The sequence below is a fragment of the Ictidomys tridecemlineatus genome, unplaced genomic scaffold (assembly GCF_052094955.1).
Source record: "Ictidomys tridecemlineatus isolate mIctTri1 unplaced genomic scaffold, mIctTri1.hap1 Scaffold_48, whole genome shotgun sequence".
Taxonomy (NCBI): Eukaryota; Metazoa; Chordata; class Mammalia; order Rodentia; family Sciuridae; genus Ictidomys; species Ictidomys tridecemlineatus.
The window spans coordinates 2,287,110-2,301,197 of record NW_027523119.1 but is presented as its reverse complement, the minus strand read 5'-3'; the positions used below and the strand labels follow the sequence as shown (position 1 = coordinate 2,301,197).

The following is a 14,088-nucleotide window of genomic DNA, read 5'->3' as shown; positions in this document are numbered from 1 at the left end:
CATCCTTGGTAATAGGCAATAAGGTGAGGTCATGGCCCAAGAGCAGGAAGGTCGCATATAAGGTAGATGCTATTTATAGAATTTGTCTTTTGATTGCTTTTACTTTCTAGGAAAAGTAGGAATCAAGGTCAACATTTGTGAATAATGATGGGGGAAAAACATAACAGAGGCTGAGGTAGGAAGGAGTGATTGTAGTAGGCATTCAGACTCTAACCCTGGACTCCACGTACTGGTAATGTCCAAAAAAGTGAGCAAATAGGAGGAGGAAGAATAGACCATGGTGGGTGGGATTCAGAGGAAGCAGGTGGTGCAATCTGTTGTTGGGTGGAACAGTGAGACTGTGGAGGCCTCAGGAAGGAATGGTCTGTGGGTGACAGCGAAGAGGTGGGATAGTTACCCTGTCACTGGGTGCCTTGATGCACGAGTGATGGAAGAGAAAAGAACCAGCCCTTAGATGGCTTCAGTGAGAAGAATGTTATTATCAGAGCAGGAAGGAAAGAAGGCTAAGTGTGGATTGGCTGCTGGTTGCACTCCATCTCCAATGGAAGGATTTCAGAGATGGGGACGGAGAGACAGGGCTCATAAATAGCAACCATGGGGGAGGGTGCTGAAAATCCCAGGCCGTGCGGCCACCTCCAGTGCCGCGGGATGTAGCTGGGGGACCTCGGCCCCCAGCAGAGCCTGCCCACCCGGCCTGTTTACCATCACAGGGAGATCTCTGCCCCCTGGGGCTGAGAGACCCCAGCCTTTTCCCAAGCTGAAGCTGCAGGGTACTGAGGTACCAGCCAGATGTCTTCCCACAAAGGATCTGTGGTGGCACAGGGCAATGGGGCTCCTGCCAGTAACAGGGAAACTGACTCGGTGGAACTAGCTGAACTGGGACCCCTGCTAGAAGAGAAGGGCAAGCGGGTAATTGCCAACCCAAACAAGGCTGAAGAAGAACAAACATGCCCAGTGCCCCAGGAAGAAGAGGAGGAGGTACGGGTACTGACACTTCCCCTGCAGGCCCACCATGCCATGGAGAAGATGGAAGAGTTTGTATATAAGGTCTGGGAGGGGCGTTGGAGGGTCATCCCATATGATGTACTTCCTGACTGGCTGAAGGACAATGACTATCTGCTACATGGCCACAGACCACCCATGCCCTCCTTTCGTGCTTGCTTCAAGAGCATCTTCCGCATCCACACTGAAACTGGCAACATCTGGACCCATCTGCTTGGTTTCGTACTATTTCTCTTTTTGGGAATCTTGACCATGCTTAGACCAATTATGTACTTCTTGGCCCCTCTTCAGGAGAAAATGGTTTTTGGCATGTTCTTTTTGGGTGCAGTGCTCTGCCTCAGCTTCTCCTGGCTTTCCACACCGTCTATTGTCATTCAGAGAAAGTTTCCCGGACTTTTTCCAAACTGGACTATTCAGGGATTGCTCTACTGATTATGGGGAGCTTTGTCCCCTGGCTCTATTACTCTTTCTACTGCTCCCCACAGCCTCGGCTCATCTACCTCTCCATCGTCTGTGTCCTGGGCATCTCTGCCATCATTGTGGCACAGTGGGACCGGTTTACCACTCCTAAACACCGGCAAACAAGAGCGGGAGTGTTCCTGGGACTTGGCTTGAGTGGTATTGTGCCCACCATGCACTTTACTATCGCTGAGGGCTTTGTCAAGGCCACCACAGTGGGCCAGATGGGCTGGTTCTTCCTCATGGCTGTGATGTACATCACCGGAGCTGGCCTTTATGCTGCTCGGATTCCTGAGCGCTTCTTTCCGGGAAAGTTTGACATATGGTTCCAGTCCCATCAGATTTTCCACGTCCTCGTGGTGGCCGCAGCCTTTGTCCACTTCTATGGGGTCTCCAACCTTCAGGAATTCCGTTATGGCCTGGAAGGTGGCTGTACTGATGACTCCCTTCTCTGAGCCTTCCCACCTTGAGGTGGAGGAGGAACTTCCCAAGTGCTTTTAAAAATAACTTCTTTGCTGAAGTGAGAAAAAGAGTCTGAGTTGTCTGTTTCTAGAAGAAACCTCTTAGTGAATTCAATACCAGTTAAGCTTCAGCTCACTTTCACAGCCACTGGGCAATAAACTTTCCATTCCCTTTCCCCTAGCTGGGGAGGGTGGGGATGGTCAACATAGTCATCCCCTTCCTCGGCAGTCACCCTCCTCAGCAAGACAAGTACCATTCCCTCACAAAGACAGTACTTTGAAGCTCATTTTGAGATCTTACTCCCTCCTTCAACCATTTTGGGAAAAAATTATGGACTGGGACTCTTCAGGAATTGTTTTCTTTTTTCCTGAAAGAAAATGTCCCTCTCTTACTCCCTGTCCTTACTTTGTAACCTGGCTTATAACAGGCCATCCATTTTTGTAGCACACTTTTCAAAAACAATTATAACCTGGTCCCATCTTTCTAGGGCCTAGATCTGCTTGCATAGCAGGAAGAATAAGACACCAACTTTTACATAGCCCGGCTAATCATGGAAGTGTGTCCAGGCTTCAAATAACTTGAGTTTTAATTTTTTTTTCTTGGCAGAGTAATGTAAAATTAAACTGGGGAAAGATATTTAATATTTAATACTAAGCTTTAAAAATAAACCTGCTATCATTGCTATGTATCTTGATGCAAAGATTATGATGATAATAAAAGAAAGTAGAGCAGAAAAAAATAAAATAAAATAAAATAAATAGCAACCATGGAAGGATCTGCAGCAGAGAGTGGACAGCGATGCAGAAGTCCTCACCATCTTGTGGTGGCCAACCTACATCAGGCAGAGGGTGTTTGGAGGTTGTTGGTATTGAGCAGGAAGAGGAGAGGAGGTGATTCCTGCCATGGGAAGCTGGATTCTGGGGTTCCCCTTGGGTGGTGCCATGGGAGGTAAGACATCCTGCTGAAACAGGGTCTTGCTCTTGATGGGGGACAGATGAGGCTGGACACCCAGGAAATAGCAGGAAGCAGGTTTATGGGCTGTAGCTGGTTCAAAGGGGGACTTTTGCCCAAATCAATTCATCCCTCTGAACCCCGAGTCTAGAAATACTTAGAACTTTTAACCCAGTGTGTAGAAGCAGCTGGGCTCAGAGGCTCACAATTTGCAGAAGTCTACATTAAAAATAGTTTTGTTTTTGTTTTTCAACTGTAGGGGTTAACTAGGCCTGAATACAAAAATAAACCAAGGACACTCTGTTTGGAAAATTAGTGCTTGGGACAGAGAGGGTTCCCCACTCTGCCATTCCGGAGCTGGTTTCCAAGGAACCTAATTAGCACCATTCACTCTTACCTTTTGGCTCCTGAAGGACTTTCCCTAGGATCTAACCGCTTTCCTTGGAAGTGTAAAGGCCCCTGTGAAGGCTCTAAGCCCCAAGGCTAGAGGCCACTCTGCTTCTGTAAACACACAGAAAACTGAAACTCCTGAAAACTCTCCCACACCATCGTATATCATTTTGGACTAGAAAATTTATGACACCAGATAGCCCCATAAATGTGGTGAAAGACTAGTGAAGGGGTACTCAGCATCTGCAGTGCCGATCTCCTCTGGGCCCAGGGCCAAATTCAGTTATTGCAAGATAGAGCCACCGGAAATAGGAAGCCTAACTACATTGAACTTTTTTTGCAAAAAATTCTTGCTGATAGTCTAAGGAACAGTTTTGGTGAGGGTCCCTGGAGAAGCTGAATTAAGATTTTCAGTGGAGGAGGAGGTGCCACTACACTCTGAGGTGGCAGGGACCCTCCTGGCCCCTGCTGGAGGGAGCCTCTTGGGGTTGGATTTCCCTTCAAGCATGGACACTCTGGACCTATGCATAGGGCATCCTGCACAGGGCTGCTTGTAGCAATGGCCTCTTTAACTCACTTATAACAAACAGGTAGTCCAGTATCCGAGAAATTCAGAGAGTTTCATGAAGAAAGAAATAACCCCCAAAAACTCAATGCAAGAAAGAAAACGTTGTTGTAGGCAACAGGCCCCTGACAAAAGGAAGCAGCATTGAGTTTAATAGCTTGCTGAGTCCTGCCAGCATGTTGCTTTAGCCATTTGATCAACCTTTGTTTTTGACACCTGCCTCTTTATGACCGGTTGTGATTGATTGACACCTGTCATTCTGATGTTAAAAAAAAGGACCTTCACATAGTGATTATAATTAAACTTCACGCAGGTTTTTCTGTTTGCTTCTTACTAAATCCAGAGAGAGAGAGAGAGAGAGAGAGAGAGAGAGAGAGAGAGAGGGAGAGAGAGAGAGAGAGAGCGCAAGCCCTCCTGAGGAAACTGCAGAGACCCAAGTGTGATGCAGAAAAGAAACTGGTGATAAGCTCTGCTCCTTGATGCAGGTGCCCAAATGGAACATGATGTCTTTCTCCTTGATCCCTCTTTCTGGGCCTGAAACACTATCAGTAGGGCATTAAATATGATCCTGTCGGCCAAAGAGTGGCCCAAGAACTGTCATGGAATCCAAAACCAAAAACCTTGTCAACAATTCCATCATCCATGTGTTCATCTATGTGGGACCTTCCAGGGTTTCCAAAAGAGGAAAACTTCATATTTTTAAAGTTCAACTTACATTTGATGTGGAGAAATTGTGATAAACACAATGAATTTTTTTTTTTTGGTTTTTACCATTACATAAAATTGAAGGAGCAAAGAGAATAGTGTACATTTCACAGAGTTTGATATGGTGTTTGGTCCCGACCTGAGGGAATCAACCAACGTGTCTTTAAAAAGAGACTCTTGGGTCTCCTCGAGCAGCATATGCAAGCATTTGTTCACTTTCTTGTCACGTTTCTGTTTGGCCCTTGCCATGTGCTGGGCTCATCTCAAGGAACTAAATAGCTTCTTAAAATAATGGTCTGCAGGAAGTAAACCTATTCCATTTGGAAAAGTCAATATCAAGGAGATGTAACTCATGCACCAAGTATTGGCCAGGTTTCTTTCAGGGCATCATGATCATGTTAAAAATATGGGGCTAACAATTGTGCATTTAACTAATTATGCTGAGAAAATGAGATGAAGGCAGCATCTTTTGTTCATCGAAAATGTATCTGACTCTTGTACTAGAATTCTTACTTAACTGCTATCAAAAATCCTGGCCAAACTAATCTAAGCAAAAATAATAACAGTGAAAAGTTAAAGCATATATTGTCTGATATAATTTCAAAATTTGAATAGGACAGTTTCAGGCACAACTTGATCCAGAAAATTAACACTCTTGCTCTCTTTTTAACTTCTCAGCCAGCCTGTCTCTGCTGTTGTTTTATAGTCCCAAACTACCAGTAGGGTTCTCTTAAAAAATGTTGGAAGAAAGCTTATGGGATCTCCTGGCTCAGATTAAAAAAATTTACCAACATAACACTAAGGAAAAATTAGAGCTCTCTCTGCTACCTGCCCCCAACATCTCCTTATCAATCCTAAGGAACATTCTGATTCTCTTTGTTGTCTACCTTCTTTTTGGAAGGGATGAGATATTAGCTAAGCCAAAGCTGCATAGTGGAAAAATATGGGGTACTGTGACTTACTTCTCTTTAGCACCAAGGGGATAATGAGTATCCTACAAGAAAGAATGCTAGGAAAGAAAAATAAGAGCCCAGAACACCCACTCTGCACACCAGGACAAGTAACATTAAGGCAATCAGTTTTCAGCAGATACATTATTTCTGGCACAGCTATACAAAAACACCCCATGAGGAAATTATAATTATGTTGCCAGAAATATGTCACAGGATGGAAAATATTCCCAATGAATGTCTATGCTTAAAAAGTCATATACTAAACACTTGATACAATAAGATTCTATTGGACCCCATTTTGATATTACAAGATAAAAACTCTATATGGTCTGCACGCAGAGGAACCCTAGTGTAAGCAGACACACCAACCCATGAAGTGTGACCGTCTTTGAGAGTTCAAAGCATCAGGCTGTTCTGTTCTTAGTTTTGCATAATTACTTTAGGTACTTTTCAAAATGAAAGGTGTCACTTGTGAGATGGAAGGAAAAACAGCTCTCTTTTTAACATATAAACCTAGAAGCTCAGAGTAAAAGAATCGCCTGTTAAATGTGAACCTCGGAGTTGAGGTCTTCTTCTAAAGGATAATGTTGCCATGGTAGCTCCCTGCAGTAGTTTCTCATGGATGCACCAAAATCCCAGAGTTTTCTGCTCTTAGATCTGAGCCCTGAGGAGGTTTATAATATTCACTGAGATTCTCCACATCGTTCAGAAATTGCAAGATGAGATACCGGAAGAATTAGAATCCTGCTAAAAGAGGCTTCCCTGGGCCAAGGAGGACCTTTTTTGCAACGTGGACTCTCTCATTTTGAGCTGCAAAACATTTTTTTTTAAAGAATTCTTCGACCATGGAAATAATGATGTTCTTTTTGTCATTTTGGAATCCCCAATTCAGCAAAATCTAGTGCGTACAATAATAAACAGATGGAGAAAACAAGACAAGAAAATATTCCGGGTAGGTACGGCAGTGATTAAAGTTTAATATTTTGTCTGGGGGGAGGTCAAAATTATCTTTTTGGGGAAAGCGACTGTCAGCACAGCTGGGAGACGGCTGTTGATTCTTTTCTGTCATGTTGTATAAACATTCAAACTTTCTCATTGCAGTATGGTGCTTTGAAATCTACATACCAGTGGAGGTTTGAAAGGATGTACATACATTAGTACTGTAGTGATCCGATTTTTTTGTAAAGGGAGAGATTATTAATATTGATGGAATTATCCTATCTGCCCTTGCAAATCTCCCCATAGATGATTCTAACACTGAAATATTTACTGAGTTGCTATGATGTCACGGAGTTAAATACTATAGAATACCAATTTATGATCAGGAGGGGGTTTTGATGATAAGAAGTTTTCCTAGTCCAAGGTAAACGTAGTTTCACTTAGAATAGGAAAGATTTAATACGAACTTATTCTTTTTTTTTTTCTTTTTTTTTTTTTTTTTTTAGTACTGGAGATTGAACCCACGGGTGCTTAACCACTGAGCCATACCCCTTTTATTTTATTTTCAAATAGGGGTTCACTAAATTACTTAGGGTCTCACTAAAGTGCTGAGGCTGGCTTCCAACTTGCAATCCTCCTGCCTCAGCTTCCTGAGATGATGGATTACAGGTGTACTGTACACCACTCCACCCAGCTAGAGAACACACACCTTATCTGTGGGATCCCTTTTCAGATAATTTTGTTGTCTACAAAGATTGTTTCACCCTTTGATTTGGAGAGGAATGCAGGCCTAGGGACAACTCCCTGGCCTGGCCTGTTTTATGTGACCATTCATTTCTCCGCAAGAAGGTGAACCACTGAGTACTTCATTTCAGATTTCTAAGTAACCAGAAAGTAGTATTTAAGAAATTAAGAGGTATGGAGGAAAGATTTAACAAAGCAGATAAAGTTTCAGATCAGCTTCTTGTAGACTGAGAAGAAGCTCTCAAGCAACCAAGAGATAAAGAAGGTTCTAGAAACGAGTGAAAGGATCAGCATGATAAAAATTGGAATGATGTGGAGATGCAAAACTTAAAATGACTGGCATCCCAGTTTGTCTCAAGCTTTGAGCAGAAAAAAAAATGAAATCACAGGATACTGGAGAGAGAAAGAGAGAGACAAGTGTAGATTCCATCAATAATTAATACAATTAGTGACAGATGTTACAGACCCAAAAGTGAGCTGTGAAAAGAGAGGGTAATGAAAGGTAGAGTTTGAATAGTGCAAACTGGAAAAGACACCGTGTGGTTGTGACATTATGTGTGCTGGGGGGATATGCAGATATCTGGGGACAAACCCTTGCAGATAGAGAGGACACTGGGTCTAAAGTGACTGTAGCAGGGCCAAGTTTTCATGTTTAGGAGGAACAAGAAGGCCAGTATAAGTAGAAAAACCTGGAGGGGCAGAGCCATGAAAGAAAGCTGGAGACAGAACAGGTGAGGCTTTGTGACTCAATGGCACCAAGTTCAGATTTCATTCTAAGTGTGTTGGGAAGAGATTGAATGATTTTCTGCAGAAGGATGATATCATTGTTTTTAAAAGATTATTTGACTTCTGGCTGATCACAGAGGAAGAAGGTTTTGTGTAAAAGTGAAGCAGAGATAGCAACTGGGAGAGCCAGTGGTTTAGGTGATAGATCATGGTAGCTTGGTGCAGGATATTAACAGTGCAGCACTGGAGATGCTCAATAATTGTTTTTCTATTTTTAAAAAAATGGTACTATGGATTGAACCCAGTAGTCTATACAATTGGACTATAACCCCCAACATTTTCTTAAGACAGTCTCACAAAATTGCTGAGGCTGGCTTCAAACCTGCAATCCTCCTGCCTCAGCCTCCTGAATCACTGGGATGAGTCATGTGCCACCACACCAAGCTCAATAATAAGTATTTTAAAGATAGACATGAGAGAATTTGATGATAAATTATATGTGAGGTACAAGGGAAAGAAATTCAGTGATAACTCCTAAAATTTGAACCCACAATACTCAACAGGGTTGTGCTATGGACATATTAACACATATAGTCTTCTTGGCAACCTTATGAAACGTTACTTCATCATCACCACCTGCATGGTGCCAATGATGAACACGAGTCACAGGGAGATTAGCGACTACTGAGACCACTGTGTTAGCACTCAGCAAAGGCAGGACTCAGACTTGGGCACCTGCCTCTAGAGTCACCTTAACCACTACACTATTCCGAGATGGCACAAATACCAAGAGGCAACAGGGGTTGGACAGGTGTAGAGATCCAGAGGGAGCTCAGGAGAGGAACATCTTGACAATATAAACTTAGGAATCATTAACTGGATCCTATTTAAAGCCATGGGCAGGATGCAATCTTCTAGGGCAGGGATTGAAGACATGTATTCTGAAAAGTATCAGATATTTTAGTTCTTGCAGACCATATTGTCTCCATGGCTTGAAAGCAGCATGTACAACCCCGGCAATGTCGTTTGGAAGGAACATGGAAAAAAAAAGTAAATGAATAGGTTTGGCTGTATCCTAATACAATTCTCTTTACAAAAATAGGCATTGGGGGAGGATTTGGCCTCTGATCCTGGTTTGCAGGCACAGTCTTGGGGAGCTAAATGACTAGAGATGCAAGAGGTAGTCAAACTCTTTCCATTACTCAAGGTGGAGGTGCCCATGGAAAAATAGCAAAGGAGACTGAGGTAGAGAGGAGACCAGAAAGATGGCCAAGAGGAGAATGAATGTCCATCAAAAGAGCCCTAGGGAGAGTGGTCAGGAGGTAAAATCACACATGAGAGAGGTGAAAGGGAATTTGGTCATTTGCTTAAAGATCCTGACTCTTATAGATGAAAAATAAACCTGAGGTTCCAGAGGGTAAAATGATTTCTTTAAAATCTTTTTGAGGAATATAATACGTTGGTAGGGAAGTTGCATTATTATGTAAGTTAGCTCTTCTAAAGTGTACACAAACATCATGTAATTTAGCTTCAGATAAAGCAAGATTTGGCCAACAACAGAATCCCAAGGAGTGAGCTCTTGAACGTGCAGTGTGGTTCTACAAATATTGGCTGGACACCGTCTGTGTTTCTGCAGGTGTATCTGACTTGCAGCTACAGAGTTAAAAGAGGTGGTGCCTACCCTCAAGGAACAGTAGTTCAAAAGGAAAACTGAAAAAAGAAATAGATATTTTCAAAAACTTATGTTGAGGATTTTGGGCAGAGGCTAGTCAGGTGCAATGTACTAGGTTGTGCCACCTCCAAAGATCCTGTAGTTGGATTCAAGGCCATTTAGGGGGTAATTAGGTTGAAGGCCCAATGTGATGGTATTTGGACATAGGGTCATCTTTAGGAGACCAATAGGATTATAAGATTTCATGGGAGTGGGACCCTCATGATGAGACTGGTAGCTTTGTAAGGGAAAAAAAGAGAGAGCCGCGCACTCTGTTTTCCATGTGCGGACACAGTGAGAATATCACCATCCGCAATCTGGAAAATAGCTCTCACTAGCAAAAAAATCAGCCATGACCTTGATCTTGGATCCACAATCTGAGGGAACAAATATGAGCTGTTGAAACCACATTCTTCCTGTGATCTTATTGCATCCCCAAATGACTAAGACTCAGATGCCCTGAGAACACAGAGAAGGGCCACCTTCTCTGGGCTTCGGGGAGAATTTCCTGGATGAAGAGTTCTCCCAAATGCCTCCTTCAACCTGAGTCAGGACCTCCCCACCCAGACCTATGGATGGTTCTGGACTCACTAGCCTTTCCTTCACCACCATACATTCTCCTTTAATTAAGTTCAATTAGATCCTTCATGTTTCCCATCCCTCCACAATGTCTTCCCACAAATGTCTTGACGCTAGAGTGCCATATTGTTTGTGGTCACTTTTACAGGAACCTCACACACTATGAGTCAGAGTGGACAGGTGAATTACAGTTTTAGTGAATGTATGAAGGCAGGAGAAATTGACTCCATTCCCCCAGCACTTCAGTGAAGGATGGATGGGGATACCCAGGCAAAGACAAAGAATCTTGACATAAACAAGGTCTGAATGTCACCAGTATTCAAATGTCAAATTTGTCTGAATGAATATGGCACCCTGACAAATGGAACGGTCTCTGGCAGAAATTATACAAGCAGTTCCTCAGACCCACAGGGTTCCAGGTAACCCAGGGGCACAAGGACAGGTGGCCATCCAGGGCTGTCTCCATGAGGGAGCTAGTGTCCATCCTGCAGCAAGCCTCGGTCACCAGTGGTCTTTGTTCCATAACAGCTTCCAGAGGCTTCTCTTTCGTCTTTTAATGTTTCCTCCTTGCTCCAGGCCCTCTGGGATGAGCCTGAGCCTCACAGGTGACTTGCATGTCCCACATTGTAACCCACTGCTATTCCAAGACGAACTCTTTGCTTTGGAGAGTTGATCTCTCCAGTCCTCATTTTAGTTTGACAAGAGGAAGCAGTTTAAGGAAAGGTGTAGACCTAGAGAGCAACATGGAGCATGTGGGCAGGAACAGGGAGACAGGAAGGTCTGAAGCAGACAGGTGGGGGTCTGAGACACAGGTACAGTGTTTGCTGTGTACCAGGAAGCACCCCAAGTTATTTATCATATTAACTCCTTCCATGCTCATTACGGCTTTTTGAGATAAGCAGTATACTGTGATTCCGTTTTTCAGAACAGGAAACGAAGGCACAGAATTGGGGAGAAGCCTCTTCAAGGTTGTGTAACTAGTGAGGCCTGAAGCCAGAATAGGATCCTGAACAATCAACCTCCAGAATGGCCTTTGTCGAGAGAGGCGGTGACCACCTTACTCAGGCCCTGCAAGCATAGCCTAGAAAGCTTGAGTCTTAGTAAGCCATCGATGGGGACAGCAATCTGTGTAGCTTTCCCTTAAAGCAAGATTTGTGGGGAAGGCTCCTGGAGCTGTGACATTTCAGTGGAGACATTTGAGAAACCAGGGATGATAAAGGAGGAGACAGATACCAGAAATACTTGTGGGGTAGGACTGTCAGGGTGGGTTACCAGCAGAAAGTGAAACAGAGAGACTTAAAATGAGTTGTCCTGCATGGTGGTGCATGTCTGTAATTCCCACGGCCCTGGAGGCTGAGGCAGGAGAATCATGAGTTCAAAGCCAGCCTCAGCAAAAGAGAGGCATTGGGAAACTCAGTGAGATCCCCCCCCCCAAATAAAGTTGGAAAGGTGGTTTAGGCAATTAGCTGAGACAGAATCTAAGCAGGGAATGTGCAAGGAGACAGTGATCCTGCTAGATTTACCTATGCTAATTCCCAGGTGCCTTGGGACAATCACAGGCAGGTATCCCAAAGACAGTTAAGCATTGAAGTCTGAAACCTAGGGAGGAGGTCTCCACTAGACTTAAGAAGTCAGGAGTCCTCAGTGAGCAGGTGGTGGTTAAAGCACAAGAACAATGACTCTGCTCTTGTCAAATTTATGTGCATAAATATACCTGTCAGCGTGCTTGCAACTCTGGAAGCCCAATTATTTAAAAGCCTGCCACCGGGACTTTCTCAGATGAATCTGCAAAATATATTACAAAATGGCAGAGGAACTCTATTGGTTTCAGGCTCTTGATGTGTCCCCAGTGATTTTAACAAGAAATAGTAGCACAGTCTCCTAAACAAATACCCAAAGAAAAGCAAAAAATAAAATGCCATCAATAAAAATAAAATATCTCCCTTGCCAAACACAAAGGATATCGGAGTAGAAGTTGAATTCTGATGCTTTTCTTGCACTCTTTTGGCAAAATTCTTTCTTCCAACACATGAAATGAGGCGGCCTTTGTTTGCTCTAACTCTGTATTTTTTTTAGTTGTGACTCATAAAACTTCCTACGTGGTACTGAGAAATTTCTGACAAGGGCAGACTTAATGAATATTTCCAGCTGTGTGGTTTGTTCTGAGCCCCAGGCTGTGAAGAGAGGTGTACTAAATAGGAGGTATCTATCCATTCAGGTCTAACAGCTCTAGATCTCAGCTCCAAGATCTGTGGAATTGGGGTAAAAGCAGCAATGCCTGAACCCTTCATTGCCCTTCTTGCGTCTATTTTCAAAATTGAAGGTTGCAGCCAAATCTTGTGTATTAGTCTGTGAGCAATACATTTGCGTATTCCTGAGACCCAGGGAATCAGACAGTGGCAGATCTCTCTTCATACAGAGCTGATCCCCCAGCAGCTTTCACCCATGAGCAAGGTAACTGAGGCAGCAGGAGGGGCTGGATCACAGCACAGATTTCCCGTGTGAGGTCTAATACACTTTTAGAATCCCATACGGATTTCTAGAAGAGCTCCCTGGAGTTAAAGCACACAGGGGTTGGAAACCTAGAGATGAGTTTAAAGTCGAATGGAATGCTGATTTGCATGTAACTTGGATCAAGCATTTGGTCCATCCAGGATAGCTGTACAGTCTTTAGTAAACCATGAACAAAGCAATAAACTAGCCTTGCTATTAGCACTGAGTCACTAGTACTGAATTACCAGCACTGAATCACTTACCTATTGCCACAGAGCAGAGCATCCCCAAATACGGGGGCTGAAAAACAGTGCTTAAATATTACTGCAATCCATGCATTTGCAGGGCAGCTGGGGGCTCTGGGTTTGGCCGCACTGGCTCTGTGGGATACTGGTGTTTTATGCTTCTCTAAGCCACTTCCTGGAACCCACCAGCTTGCCTGAGAAATGCCCTCCTCGTGATGCTGGTAGCTGAAGGAGAAGAGCAAGAGGAACATTAAACACTTAGGTATATAGTCCCTCTGGCCGCATTCCATCCATCAAAGTAAATAACATGGCCCAGATCACAGTCACTTCAAAGTCACACGGCAAAGGAGAGAGATACCAGCCCGCATCCCAGGAGGGATGGAGACTTGGGACCATTGAAGTCATCAAGCACAGTTAGGACAACAGTTAAAACACAAAAGTGCTTTGCTAAGTTGCAAAGACAGTGTTCTCTCATTAATCAAATTTCAAAGAACCATAATTAATCAAATTAATGTACTTACCTAATTAGCGGCAATTTAAAGGCCAATTTTTTAAAAGACTTATATTGCTTAATTATCTGCTCTGTTTCAGAAACTCAGTACATACCTGTTCATCATTATCATAGCACCTTGCATTTTTATAAAACAATAACAAAAATGCTTGATATTATAACAAAACATATACTATACATATACATAAAACTTTCTTGTGATTTTGTCATTTTATTTTTATTTGGGGGTACTGGGGATTGAACTCAGGGGCACTCGACCACTGAGCCACATCCTCAGCCCTATTTTGTATTTTATTTAGAGCCTCACTTTTGCTGAGGCTGGCTTTGAACCCAAGATCCTCCTACCTCAGCCTCCCAACCCGCTAGGATTACAGGTATGCACCACCACTCCCGACTTCCATGTGTTATTTTTGCAGACCAATGCAAGGCTGTTAAAGGATGTACAAAGACAGTCTTGATGTGTCCTGGGTCTGCTAAAAAAATAAAATAAATTAAATAATTGCCTGGCTGACCTCTGATGCTAAAGAAATATCATCTTTGCTGTTCAATCCATGTTCTAAAGAGAGGACTCTATCCTCCTCCCACCCCACTCCAGTTATAGGTGTAAAAGGAGTAATTCTCAATGCTCCGGAATCCATGAATTATTCTTGAGT

General features: G+C 43.4%; 1 protein-coding gene across 1 annotated transcript; it reads left to right on the top strand.

Annotated features, from left to right (window-relative positions):
- The first annotated feature begins 691 nt into the window (after window positions 1–691).
- Window positions 692–1,991, top strand: LOC101973090 (adiponectin receptor protein 1). Its single transcript, XM_040293392.2, is given in 2 exon segments — window positions 692–1,351; window positions 1,354–1,991. Coding segments are annotated over 2 exon segments (1,125 nt in total). The 5' UTR covers window positions 692–789; the 3' UTR covers window positions 1,917–1,991.
- Window positions 1,992–14,088: the final 12,097 nt, after the last annotated feature.